This window comes from Neophocaena asiaeorientalis, unplaced genomic scaffold, assembly GCF_003031525.2.
Source record: "Neophocaena asiaeorientalis asiaeorientalis breed wild unplaced genomic scaffold, Neophocaena_asiaeorientalis_V1.1 scaffold478, whole genome shotgun sequence".
NCBI classification, from domain to species: domain Eukaryota; kingdom Metazoa; phylum Chordata; class Mammalia; order Artiodactyla; family Phocoenidae; genus Neophocaena; species Neophocaena asiaeorientalis.
In genome coordinates, this window is record NW_020173200.1 from 2251038 (window position 1) to 2265316 (window position 14279).

The 14279-nt window shown below is 56.0% G+C and overlaps 1 protein-coding gene across 2 annotated transcripts in view; it reads left to right on the forward strand.

The window, feature by feature from the left end:
• PTPRF (protein tyrosine phosphatase receptor type F) overlaps positions 1–14279 on the forward strand; it is a 93080-nt gene that overhangs the window by 26372 nt on the left and 52429 nt on the right. For both annotated transcript variants that reach the window (XM_024744740.1, XM_024744741.1), the window contains exons 4-5: positions 3739–3884; positions 4066–4207. In XM_024744740.1, the coding sequence (XP_024600508.1) occupies positions 3739–3884; positions 4066–4207 (288 nt within the window). The remainder of the gene's footprint in view (positions 1–3738; positions 3885–4065; positions 4208–14279) is intronic.

Consider the following 14279-nt stretch of genomic DNA (forward strand, 5'->3'; position numbering starts at 1 on the left):
AGCAGGTTCCAGCCTCTGGTTTCTGCAGCTGACACGTTGAGGCAGGAGTTTCACCCAGGGCTTCTCTCCCCAGCGGGCAGCAGGGGCTCCCCAGTGTGGTGTGTGAGGGGCCGAGGTCTCCATCCTCTGCAGGCCTTCCTTTGTGGTCAGGTCACCTTCACTTGCCCGCCCCACCCCCCTGTACCAGGAATGGGGTTGGGCGCTGGGACGGGGGAGAAGCAAGGCAGGCGTGGTATCTGCCCTACTCAGGGTTATTGTTCTCTGTCGGGAAGCAGCCATGAATTAAATACTCCTCCAAAGTGTGGAGAAAGTAATAACCTCACACGTGTACGTAACAAACCATGAGCAGTGCTGTGAGAGAGGCGGCGGGAGTCTCCAGAGAGCCTAAAACCCAGAACTGAGCTAGTGGAGGTGGGGGCCACAGCAGGGGGACCAAGGAAGGTTTTCTGAGGAAATGATGTTTAAATTGAGATCAGAAAGGTGAATAGGAGGTAGTGGGTAAAGAGGTAGTCTAAGAGGTTTGTGGCAGAAGGAACGGCTTATGCAAAGGCCCTGAGGCGCAGCGGGCATTGTTTATCCAGTGGACGAGACCTGGCAGGGCTCCAGGTCTGAACTCCATCATGACGGGAGTTTAAATCTTGGGATTTAAATCTTGGGAGGCCTTTGGAGGGTTTTGATCAGGGAAGAGGCTGCTGCTTCACTCTGGCTGCTGAATAGAGACTAGGGACGCAGCTGGTTAGGTTGGTGGAGTGTCCAGTCGAGAGAGGGTGATGGCAGTGCAGAAGGAGAGCAGGGAGCTGCTGTCTGGAGGGGTGGGGGAGGGGCGTGCAGTGTGCAGGGGGGTGGGCAGGAGACTCTTCCCCACCCCCAAGTCGGGCAGGGGCGTCCTATCTGAGAGGATCTCACTGAGAGGACAGGCTCTGCAGACAATTGCAGACTGGGAGAGTCCGGAACCCCCTTCAGAGGGCAGTCGGGGCAAGGGTGAGGCAAACTGAGGCTTCCTGAACCTTTGTGATGTCCCCGTACCCCTCGGGTCCCCAGCAGGTTTGTGTGTTTCCCCAATAACGCTGCCCTCACCCGCTCTGGGTATTCCAAGAGCAGTCAGGTAGGTCCCCGCATCTCCTTCCCCCAGGGAGGCCCTGGGTGCTGTAAGATGTGCTTAGGATTTGGAATCCTGGATCAAACCCTAGCTCTACTCCAGATCAGTCTGTGATTTGTCTGTTGTTTAACCTTCTGGGCCTCCATTTCCCCATCTGTAAAACGGGGGTGATAATACTACTGATGCTGAGGGTGATGGCTGCCCACAGGCAAGGTCCACCACGTGTCCAGCCTGTGCAAGCAGCCTGCAGACATCATCACATTTCGTCTGCACAGATCCCTATCACTGGCACCATTTTGCAGATGAGGCTCAGAGATGGTGAGTGACTTTCTTAACAATTACATAAAACCTCCAGAGCCCACTGGACCCTGGGCTGCTGGGTAAGATGGGCCCCTCCCTGCTCCCTGCAAGGCTGAGCCCTCCCAGCTCTCTGTACCTGCAGCTGTCACTCCCGACCCTGGTGGTCCCCCAGACCCTTCCCTCTGCCCCATCTGCTGTCCCTCTTCTCTCCACTGGATCAGCACCTTCTCCCTCTGCTGGCTCCTTCCCATCAGCATTAAATAAATAAATAAATATTATCTTTCACATTTTAGGAAAAAGAGAAACAAGACTAGGAATTTCCTTGGTGGTCCAGTGACAAAGAATCCACCTTGCACTGCAGTGGACGCGGGTTCTATCCCTGGTCAGGGAACTAAGATTCCCACATGCCGTGGGGCAGCTATGCCCCCGTGACACAGTTACAGAGCTCGCGTGCCCTGGAGCCTGTGCGCCACAACTAGTGAGAGAAAACCCGCACGCCACAACCAGACAGAAGCCCCCACACACCACAACGAAGATCCCGCACGCCTCAACAAAGATCCCGTGTGCCGCGACTAAGACCCGACACAGCCAAAAATAAATTAAATAAATAATAAATAAACCTTAAAAAAAAAAAAAGAAACAAGAATGTAAAAACCTCCCTTCAATCCGTCCTCCAGGTGCCATCTTCTCTTTATCTTCCCCATCACAGCCAATCTTCTTTTTTTTTTTTGACCGTGTTGGGTCTTTGTCGCTGTGTGGACTTTCTCTAGTTGCGGGCGAGCGGGGGCTACTCTTCATTGCGGTGCACAGGCTTCTCATTGCGGTGGCTTCTCTTGTTGCGGAGCACAGGCTCTAGGCGCACAGGCTCAGTAGTTGTGGCTCGTGGGCTCTAGAGCACAGGCTCAGTAGTTGTGGCGCACGGGCTTAGTTGCTCCGCAGCATGTGGGGATCTTCCCGGACCAGGGATCGAATCTGTGTCCCCCTGCATTGGTAGGTGGGTTCTTAACCACTGCACCACCAGGGAAGTCCCCAATCTTTTTTAAGTAGTCACTTTACTCTGCTTTCCACTTTTTCACCTCTTGCTCCTTGACCTTCTTTGGTCTGGCTTTGGCCCCTGCCACCTCACTGACTCTGCTCTTGACAAGGCCCCCAACTATATCAGTGTGAACTGTTTCTGGCAGGTGTCTTGGAGTCATATAGGCTTGAATTCAAATCTCAGTTGTGCCGCTAATTGGATGTGTGACCTTGGGCTAGTGACTCGACCTCTCTGTGCCTCTAAACTGGGGTTAACAATGGTGAAGGACTAAATGAGATAAAGTACCTGGTGCAGAGTGGGATTATCATCATTGAACAAACATGTTTTTGTTCCAGAGACTAGACCAGGCCTGGGCTCATCGGCACCGAGCAGGTGGTCTGAAATGTCATTTCTCATGGTATCAGCCTTCCTGGAGCTGTTCATTGGTCTGATTAATAGGAAATGGATCCGCTATCAGGATTAGCAAGGCATTTCTACATCTCAATGAAGGCCGGGTTTCCAGGGTCTTGTGACCCTGGGTGGTGGGATTCCAGGTTGGCCCTGGTGTGTGTATCAAGGTGACATGGGTGGGCATGGCAGTACAGTGTCCAAGCCCCCTCCCTTCTCCCCCTCCCCCTGCCTCTTTGTGGACACTCTGGGGAGACGTCCAGGCCATCAGAAGGCGATTACCCAGCCAGTGGGAGCCGGGTGGGGAGGGCAGATTTACAGGACAACGTTCACCTGGGAAGACATCCAGAGATACTTAGGAGGTGGAATGTGTAGGCCTTCAGGACTGCTGGTGTGTGGGGGCCGGGGAGAGGTGGAGTGACGGTTTCTGGCTTGAGCCTGGCGGTGGATGGAGGTACCATCACCCTGGTGGAGAGCAGTTGGGGAGGGACGCGTCCAGGGGAGATGCTAGGGCTGCTCCCAGCAGCTCTCAGCATGCCTTTGTCCTAGAGCTTGGAATTGATGGGGGGATGGGAGACAGAAGAGTGTAGCAGTTAACGTATGGACTCCAGACTCAGTCGCCTGGTTCAAATCTTGGCTCTGCCACTAACCAGCTGTCATGTCAGGCAAATCCCTTAACCTCTGAGTGTCTTGACTTCCTTCGCTATAAGCACAGATGAGTGTAGCACCCAGCTCATGTGCTCACAGCTCTTTGAAGAGTGCCTGGCACATGAGAAGCACTGCATAAGGGTTAGGCGTCGCTACTGTTATTTCCTCTATAGATCTTTCTTGCCCCCCACCCCATGCCTGCCCCCTGTGGTAGAGGCCATGTCGGCGGTGACTGTGCCATGATGACTTGGTGTCTCTATCTCTCCAGGCAAACCTGTCTTCATTAAGGTCCCTGAGGACCAGACTGGGCTGTCAGGAGGGGTGGCCTCCTTCGTGTGCCAAGCCACAGGGGAACCCAAGCCGCGCATCACATGGATGAAGAAGGGGAAGAAAGTCAGCTCCCAGCGCTTCGAGGTACAGTCTCGGGTGGGAAGGGGCAGGCGGGGCTCCAGGTCTGCTTATTCTGGGGTCTGGTCCTACCTCACCTGCTCTTGGTCTCCCTCCTTGGGGGCCTTTTGGCAGTGAGAGGATGGCTGACCCTGAGCAGGCTTCTGTGTCCTGAGCAGGCTGTGACCACGTGTCTGTCCTGCGGCAGGTAATTGAGTTTGACGACGGGGCAGGGTCCGTGCTGCGAATCCAGCCATTGCGGGTGCAGCGAGATGAAGCCATCTATGAGTGCACGGCCACCAACAGTCTGGGAGAGATCAACACTAGTGCCAAGCTCTCAGTGCTCGAAGGTACGTGCTGGGGAGGGATGGGGCCTGGTGGGTGTGGAGACTGATGCAGGGATGAGCCAGCCAGCCAGGGCCGTCCCCACCGTGGGCTGGGGTGTTTTTATGGAAAGGAAAACTACTGGCCATCCTGGGGTCAGCAAAGGTCAGTGGTGGGCAGGGACGGTCACTGGATTTTTGGCTTGTGCCAAAGCCCGCTGTGTGCCTCGTGTCTTTGTGTTCTGCAGAGCTGGGATGTTGCTCGGTGGGTCTGGGGACTGACTTGAGGTGTGGGGCTGCAGCTACATATCGCTTGGGGTACATGACTCGTGGCAGTGGATGTGATTTTCATGTGAAACCTGGCAGTAGGCTTCAGAGAGGTGTGTTCCCAGTCACTGTTAGGAGCAAGGGCCCTAGGCTGGAGGCTGGGGCTCTGTAGGTGGACTTGAATGACTTCTCTCACTCCGAGGCTCCTCCATTCATTCACAAACACTCCCTAGTGCTGCCTTGTGTCCTGCGAGTTATCTGACCCGGGTCCTGCCCTTGAGACTTCAGTCCCCGGTCCTGCCCTTGAGACTTCAGTCTCCAATGAGTCCTGCGGGTGTGGCCCAGGGGACTGGGGGCAGGGTGCAGCGTAGAAGGGAGCTGTGGTCTGAGTCCTGGGGACAAGTGGGAGTTGGCTTGGGGGCCTCGGCAGGGGAGTAGCATCGGCATGTGCCAGGCCCAGAGGCAGGAGAGAATGGTGCTTTCAAGGGACTCTGAGTGGTTCCGTTTGGTTTTGGGGTGGGGGGGTCACTGGAGGACACAGAGAAACGGGGAAGAGTAATTCAACATGAGCCTGGAGAGACTGGAGAGCAGATGACACAAGACCAGGTTGAGAAATGAACACTTTCCTGGGGACATAGGAAGCCACAAATAGAGAGTGACACGATCGCCCCCCCACCAGCCATGATGGAGTCATCAGTCTGAATATGTCTGCCTATATTTTCAAAATATGGCATTGATTGTTGCTTTTTAAAAAAAAATTACAGTAACAATACCTGTTCACTGTTGAATATTTGGTAAGTATAAAATATCACATGGGAAAAAATAAAAATCGCCTGTTTATCTTACCTCTACTATTAACTTTTGGTTATTTCCTTACAGTCCATTTTCTGTGCATGCATGATATATGTAACAAAAACAGGATTACATTCTGCTCAGTGATTTGTGGACTGCTTTTAAAAAAATCATTTCATGAACATCTTCCTTGCCATTTTTTTCTGCATCATTATTTTTAATGGCTGTGGGTAAGTGTCACATGCAAGTACCCTAATTTATTTAGCCACTCCCTTATTGTTGGACACATATGTTGTTTCCAGTTTTTTGCTTTTATAAATAAGGTGCTATACGCTTCCTTGCAGATAAGATGTGTTCACCTTCCTGATTATTTCCTTATTCTAGATGCATGGAAGTGGAATTGCTAGATCAAAGGGCACATGCGATTTTAAGCCTTTTCAGTATTTCCAGGAGACTGTGTCGGTTTACACTCCCACCAAACAGGGCATAAGAGGGGCCTCTTTTCTGCTTATCCTCACCAGCAGTGGGAATTATCATTTTAACAAGTCTTTGCCAAGTTAATAGGCAAAAAATGGCATCTCAATTTAATTTGCATTTCTTTGATTACAGAGCAGTTGAACATCTTTTCGTATTGGCCATTTTTACGTTGTGGCTTTATGTGTTCACACGCACGTCCATTCAGTAACTCCCTTGTGACTGTGTGTCTGCTGCGAGGCGGGGCAGGGCCCTCCAGCTTAGAGGGGCATTTTGGTTATTTCCATTTTCTGTGCATGCATGATATATGTAACAAAAACAGGATTACATTCTGCTCAGTGATTTGTGGACTGCTTTTAAAAAAATCATTTCATGAACATCTTCCTTGCCATTTTTTTCTGCATCATTATTTTTAATGGCTGTGGGTAAGTGTCACATGCAAGTACCCTAATTTATTTAGCCACTCCCTTATTGTTGGACACATATGTTGTTTCCAGTTTTTTGCTTTTATAAATAAGGTGCTATACGCTTCCTTGCAGATAAGATGTGTTCACCTTCCTGATTATTTCCTTATTCTAGATGCATGGAAGTGGAATTGCTAGATCAAAGGGCACATGCGATTTTAAGCCTTTTCAGTATTTCCAGGAGACTGTGTCGGTTTACACTCCCACCAAACAGGGCACAAGAGGGGCCTCTTTTCTGCTTATCCTCACCAGCAGTGGGAATTATCATTTTAACAAGTCTTTGCCAAGTTAATAGGCAAAAAATGGCATCTCAATTTAATTTGCATTTCTTTGATTACAGAGCAGTTGAACATCTTTTCGTATTGGCCATTTTTACGTTGTGGCTTTATGTGTTCACACGCACGTCCATTCAGTAACTCCCTTGTGACTGTGTGTCTGCTGCGAGGCGGGGCAGGGCCCTCCAGCTTAGAGGGGCAGTGGAGGACAGTGATTAAGAGCAGGGCCTCTCGACCACTTACTCTCTCACCTTGTGACCTCAGGCAAGTAACCATGCCTCTGAGCCTCATTTGCTCGATCTGTAAATAGGGACATAGTACTTGCCACCCAAGCCAAGCCGGTTGGGAGGATTGAATAGGAGCTAAGCATCTTGCCGGATTCCAGCATGAATGGTAGCTGCTACTGGGCTGGAAGCAGCACATCCCAAGGCCCAGATGTGCGAGCTGGCTGGACCTGGCGTCTCTGCTGCCTGGCGTCATCTGGGTGATGCAGCCCCCACCATCCATTCCTGTGGGGGGCAGGGGCCCAGAGGACAGGCCCTGGGCCAAGATCCCTGATGGTTGAGTGCTTTCAGGGTGCTCCCTGCCACCCCTGACCTCAGTTTCCCCACTTATGACCTCAGGACAGGTATTTCAGCACTACCCTCCCTCCTGATGCTGTCTGCCCCAGCGCGAGCCATTTGCCTTGCCCTGGCATTTGGGAGGTGGCTGAAGGGCCAGACTGTGGCTCCCACCCCAGAGGGCATCTCTCAGGCCCTCATATTAAGGGAAAGAGAGCCTTCTTATTAGTGTTGGAAGAAAAGTCCCCCCAAAGCCCCTACACCCCAGTTTTGGCCCTTGCTCTCCTCAAGTCCTCTGTTGGCACTGTCCTATCCCCACCTCTGCCCTGGGCAGCTTTATCTTTTAAAGGGTTGAGGAGGATTGGGGTGGTCTTGCAGGAGTTGAGGTGAGGGGGTTCAGACTTGCAGGGGTCTGTCCTTCTAGAGGGGCCTTCCTGGATGAGGGTTTCTGTAGCAGGGGTCTGGGGTCTGTTTGTGCTTCTCGGTGTGGGAGGTGTCTTATGAGGTTGGGAAGCGTGTAGGGCCCTACCCGGGCGCCTGGCCCAGCCGAGATGGAGCTGTGGGCCTGAATGAGCCCCTGCTGCTCCTGAAACACAGCACCCGCAAGATGAAATGCTGACTTACCATGTTGGTCTGCATAACCTTGACCGTCTGGCTCTGGGCATGGCAGAAAGGAGGGGAGTGGGAGGCCTCAAAGGTGCCAGGGGGCGGGGCCAGAGGAAAGCAGCCCCGCCCTCCCGCGCCAGGCCTCCTGTGCTGGCCAGGGAAGCTGGGTGTGTGTAGGAGTTGGGTGAAAGTATGGTGTGACTACAGCTGTGGGCTGCGGCCAGAAGACAGCCAGGGTCACTCCTGGGAGGAGGGCTGGGGAGAGGATGAAGCCGGCTTGGGGCCTGGGAATAAAGGTTGAGTCCCTTACCCGCATCATAAACTGCATGTGGCTCACCACACACTGGGCTCTTCAGGGGAGTGGCCCAGGGCTCTCTAGGGTGACTTGGCTCAGGTGAGGGGTTGCTGCCTCCCAGGCCTACGAGTCCACGCCAAGCGCCCTGCCCTGCCTTGCTCTGTGCTGTGCCCAGCTCCCCTCACACTCCGAGAGCACCCCACACCCCTCCCACTTCGTGGCCTTTGCAGCCAGCTCTCTGGGCAGGACTGCCAGTCCCGGTGAGTCCCGACTGCCCTGTGATGCCCAGCCGGCTGCTCCCCGCCCCCTAGGCCCCGCTGGGTACCGGGTGGGGGTACCCAGCACAAGCTGGCTGGGGGTAAGCCGCCCAGTGTTCCTGTCTGAGTGGTAATTGAAGCCATTAGCACACCAGTCTCTCCCTCGCCGGGTAATGGCAGGAAAAGCTCTTCTCACGCCGCACTCTTGAGGCTGAATCACTCCCCCTCCAACCCGCCCGCTGCCGCCACTGAGACAAGGAATCTGACATTCTCCCTCGCGAGGGAGGGGGAGTGGAGGGGGAGGGGAGAAGGGCCTTGCTTCCTGGCCTTTCCCTCCAGGGTGTGGGGAAGCCGGGAGGGTCCTGGAGCTCAGTCTGGAGGTTGTGGATTCACTTGGGCCAGTGGGTTCCAGCCGGGCGATACTGGTACTGTGGTCAGGAAAGCCCCAGAGGAGGCCAGACAGCAGAGGTGTGGTCAGGGCCCTGGTGACTTGGGCAGGTTCGGGAAGGGCCAAGAAGGAGGAGGAGAAGGGAAAGAGGGGCAAGGAGGAGGGAAGAGGCCGAGGAGCAGGGATAAGCCGTTTCTGACTTTGTGGTGGGCACCTGGCTCTGGGGCCCCCGAGTTCAGGAGGCAGCATTTGCCTCGTGGTCATGGCTACAGCAGGTAGCATGCACCCTGCGTGTGGTGAGTGCCCTTTGTGCTGTCTGTAAGGCAGTATGTGTGAGGTGTGTGGTGTGGTGTTACAGTCTTAGGGGCTGTGTGCGCCTTATGGGTTGTATATAAAGCAGGGGGCGTGCGTCCGGTTGCGTGTGTGTGTGCGTGCGTGTGCATGCACACGTGCTTGTGCGTACACACATCAGGCAGTGTGTGGGGGGTGTGGTGTGTACAGCAGGTGGTGTATACCTTATGGCCTGTGTCTGCGGCGAGGGGAGGGGTGTGCAGCAAGCAGCCTGGGCTGAGTGTGTGCGGTCGGTCTGGTGCTATGGGAGGCCAGAGATGCTGTGTCTGGCCTCATTGTCTCCTGGACCCCACAGGATCCCTGCTCGGAGCTGTCGGTCAGCCAAGACAGCTGGACAGAGATGGACGTGGGGCAGAGTGGTTAGGCTGAGCTGTTCTCAGTGCCTCTGAGAACTGCTCCTCAGCAGTTCCTCTGCAGCCAGGCCAGAAGGGAGGGGCCCCCAGATAGGGATCCTGCCCAGACCTTGGGACTCTCTCCTCTTCCTCCCCTCCCCTCATCGAGCCCAGGCTCCCTTTCACCTGTTCCCACCTGGCCTTGATGTCTGCTGACTGGCCAGGACCACACCGCTCAGGCCACACAGGAATCTAGGTGCCCGCATGGAGTGCCTGGCCTTGCCCCCTTCATTCTGGATAGGCCCTGCGGGAGGCCAGCTGTCAGGCATGTGGGGTCGTGACTTGGGGAGGCGGGCAGTCCGTGCTGGGCTGGGACCCCCAGGCTCCTCAGCGGTTCTCACCCTGGTTTTGGGACTGTAGGATGATGGAGGCCCTCTTGAACCCCACCCACCTACCCACAGCCCCTTTGGAAACAGCCCCAGGGACATGAGGGCTGATGAGCAACATATGACCCTGTCCTGCGGTCCTGGGCTGGCTGAACCTGGAGCGGGGCCGGTACAGAAGCTTGTGTTTTCAGGGTGGGTGGGCATTTTCCCATGGAGTCATCTCTCCCTGGCCCAGGCCTGACTTAGGAGGGTGGGGAGTTTGGGTGAAGGGCTACCAGGCAGAGGATGACTCCTTAGGTGGCAAGAGGTGCCCCCTTCCTGTTGCCTGCATACGTGTCTAGGTCATGGGCTTGTTTTGAGGAAGCTGGGTCTGTCGCCTCCCTGATTTGCATCCATGGAAGGTGTAGAAGGAGCCCCAGCACCTAGAACCCAGGCCAGCTTCTGCTCCTCCTCTCGCAGCTGAGGTGTGACCAGAGTGCTTCTGGCCCAGTGACTGTGGGATCTGTGACCTGTCCTTCCACCCCCACCCCCAGCCCCATTGTGACTGTAGTCGCATTCAGAACCATGCAGATACGAGGCTCTGCAACCATTTCCTGGAGAGATCTGGGCCCCAGGCATGGGGGTGGGAGAGGTGTCAGTTAGGTGGGCACTGCCAGGAGGGTCTAGAAGATCAGGCTCTGGGTTTCTTGGTACCTGGGATCCCCCATTTTTTTCTAGTTCTGATTTGTGTTCAAGGTCCAAGCAGACTCCCTTCTGAATGGGTCCACTTGTGGGGTGGGCAGTACGCCTGCCTCTTCTGTTAGCCACAGACAGTGGACACGTTCCCTGTGCCTAGCCTGCCCCTCCCACCCCTGTGGTCACGGGTGCTTACATGGCCCTGCTGTGCCCATGGCTCCCTCGCCCACTGCCATCTCCCCCAGCCTCAGGACCACAGCGGAGCCAGCACCTCCGGGGACAGCTAGCCAAGTCGGAGGTTTTAAATGCCCCTGTGTGTGTCCTTTCCCCATCCCTGGTGAGGTGCCCCCTCTCTCTGGTTGCCAGGGGAAAGAGGATTTTAATCAGGGGAATGACTTGATAAAATTTATGCTTCAGAAAGGTCCCTGGGGGTACAGAGTGGGGTACAGGGACACCAGTGAGAGGCCAGGGCAGCACTGCAGCCCAGGCAAGAGGTGGTAGTGGCCCAAACCCAGGCAGTGGGTAGGGAAGGAAGGGAGGCTGGGTTTTATGCAGTTTAGAGAGAGTGGTGGCCTGCCTGGCCACCTGTGGGACTGGGGAGGTGGGAGACTTGGGGTCGCTGGCTCTGGGCCAGGTAGATGGCAGTACTATTTTCTAAGGTTCAGGTATGGGAGGAGGACCTGGTTTGAGGGGCAGGCTGATGAGTCCACTTAGAAATCCGTTGTATCGCGTGTGCGCAGGCATTGGAGGTAGGGGTGTCAAGGAGGACTGGCACTCTGAGGGAGCTGGAGATGCAGTTCTGAGGGTGGAGAAATGGCAAATCCTACGGAGCCAGAGTCAAGGGGGAGGAAGAGGGCCCGGATGGAGCCCCAGACGCTAGCTTTCCATGTTGGGAGGGGAGTTTGCATAGGAATCTGGCGAGGAGGTGTCTGAGAGGTAGGGGTGAGTCCGAGGAAGTCAAGAGAAAAGCATCTGGAAGGAGCAGGGAGGGGTGCTGTCGAGAGGTCAGGCAGGATGAACGATGAGACGCGTCTTTTGGACTTAGCTCCATGGAGTCATGGTTGACCTTGGTGAGCACGCTGGCAGGAAGCCATGGGGATGGCAGCTGGGCTGCAGGGACCTGAGGAGTGAGTGGGAGGCTCTCAGTGGTCTGGAGGGACTGGGCCTGAACCTAGGGGAGTAAAGGGATCAAAAGAGTCGTCCTGGAGTAGGACTGAGGTGGGGACCCCAGGAAGAGTTCGCTGTGGATCAGGGCCCAGAAGCTGGAATGTGGAAGGGGTATGGGCCTGGAGACAGTGCCCAGGTTCACCTGGGTGTGTGTGGCTGGGAGGCCTCACCAACCAGGTTGTGTAGAGCCCTGTGAGGTGCCAGGGAAGCCCTGGAGGTGGGGGACCGCAAGGGGGAGGCCTCGGCTGCTTGGCTGTTCTCGGCTAGCTTATGCTGCCGACAGGCCCCAAACAGCTCAGACTCAAAAACAAAACAGGCTTTTAAGATGCCAAGTTTGATGAAATCTGAGTGCTAAAAGAGGTGGGAGTTTTCTCTTAGAAAAAGCTGAAAATCAAGCCTGAAAGCTGCGAAGGGAGCCCAAAGCTCCCCAGGCCCCCCTTACTGCCTGGAAGTCTGGGGGTGGGGTGGGGCTCTCTGGGAGAGTGTGGGAACCTGCGGGTCTGAGGAGCCCTTCCCACCTGCTAGGGGGTGTCTTGGCCCTGACCTTGCTAAGGATGGAGCTGCCTCAGGGACAGGGCCCGAGGCAGCCTTGGTTTCCTTAGAGTGCCAGGAGGGCTGGGGGAACCAGCAGCCCTGCCACCCGCGAGGTCCCCTCATGCGTCCCTGTCTGCGTTTCCTGGCTCTGTCCCTGCATGCGTCTCCAGGGACACGTGTGTCAGCATACGTGTTATCTTTGCATGTCTGCACATGTGTGTTTCTGCGTCTCTGCGCGCTCTCCCTCTGGATCTGGTTGCGTGAGTCTGTTTCCACAGGTGCTTGTCACTGCAGGTGCCCCTCTGCACGCACATGTAGGTTTCTATTTTTGCACCTGTCTCTTTCTCCACATATATCTCTGTGGGTCCCTGGTTGTGCATGTATCTAGGTATCTACGTTCAGAGAAGGGGTGAGGCCAGGCCTAACACTCAGGCACAGGGGAGGGGTTCAGGCCTACAGACGGTGCCACCCCAGGGAGCCTGTGTATGTGTGTGCCTGTGTGTGCCTGCGTGCGCACAGAGCCGCCAGGAAGCTGGGTAAACGCGGGTGAGAAGTTCGTGCTGACAGACGGTGCCGCCCGCTCCGGGACCCCGCAAGGCGTCCCCATCTGTCCGCTTCCCTGGTGCAGCCCCCTCCCTCTGGCCCAGACTCCGCCTCAGGCATCCCAGGCTGAGCTGGACAAAGAGACCTGTGTGTGCTTTGTAGGGGGCCTCAGCAGCCCCCTCCCCCAGTCATTGCAGCCAGCCTAGGCTGAGCCCCTGTCCACCTTCGCCCCAGCCGCATTCATCAGGCCTTAGCTCCAAGCAGCCTCACCTTCCCACTGTCTCCCCGGACCACTGCCCTCACTCAGGCAGCCCCTCCCTCCCTTCCACCAGGAAGCTCTCCCTACCTCTCCTGTTCAAGTGTTTCCTACTCTTGCATCTCCCTCCTCCTTCAGGAAGCCACCAAGATAGCAGGTGAGCTGTGGAGTTGAACTGATCCAGCTCCACTGCTGCTGTGGGGACCTCAGCCAAGCTCTTGCCCCTCTCTGAGCCTTAGGCTCCCAACACCCATCCCCCAGCCCCCCACACCCTGTCACCTTCCTCTGCCCAGTGGGGATAGCAGGGAAGAAGGGGTCAGGGTTCCCACTGCAGTATCTAAAGACCATCGCAATTCATGCACACGTGTGTACCCACCACAGGTACACAGATCTGTGCGGGCAGACACTAGGAATGTGTGTGCCCTACATGTGCATGCAGGCAGAATCCACAAACGGCTGTAGAGGCTCCCCAGTACCTCTACGGTCCCCTAAAGTCCCTATGGGTTTCTCTTTCCTTCGCGGGGACCCTTTTATCAGAGGATTGATAGATCTCGCCCCAGAGGCACAGGCACTGCGGAAGTCTGACACTGAGACTGCGAGGCAGGTGTAGGGACCTCCCGGCGCTGTGCGCGCTAAGGGGGCAGCCCCCAGCTACGCGTCGGTTGAGCGTGAAAGAAGCTGGGCTTCCTGGGGTTGGGGAGTGGGGGCCTGAGAAGGGGCGCCGTGACTCCACCCAGGCGGGGGCGAGATGGGGGGCAGCGGCTCGGACCGGAGATGCGCGCCCCGCGTGGACACGGCATGTGCCGCCTTTCCGCCGCGGCGCGGAGTCTCCGCCGTTGCCATAGTTACCGGCGGCCTGGAAGCGGGAGGGACCCTTCCTCTCCTGGCGCTCCGCAGCCCCTCCGCCCTCAGGACGGGTTTTGAGAGGATTCGGCGTGACCCGTATATGCGTGTGTTGGAACGTGGGTGCATTCCCGGGGGTGGCCATGTGTGGGGGACAGTCGTGTTCGTTTTGCAGTAAATAAAAACGCTGCGGCGTGGCTGCAGGGGTCTGCAGCAGAGCGGCGGGCCTGAAGCCCAGCCGGCAGAGGGCGTGGTACGGGGGCAGGATGGTGGCTGGCTCCCCCAGGACTCCCCTGAGCCCTTCCGGAGCCGGCTCCCCTAACCTGACAGGCGTGGAGTCCCACCCCCTGGTCTCGTGCCAGCCCCACCTGGACTTAACTCTGTGACCTTGGGCAGGTTCCTAGATATCTCTACACCCCCATTTGCTCACGTACCTTACATAGTTTCGGTAAAATCATTTTGTAAAGCATTTCAACGCGGTACCCGGAACTAGTAAATGCTCCATAAACCTAACCTTTATCCCTCATATCTGGACCTCTGCTTTCCCGGTTGTTGATGGGTTTGGAGTGATCATGCAACGTCAGCCTGAGGAATTTGCCCTGGTCCTTAGCCTGAGTGGTTCAGGCTACAGTGG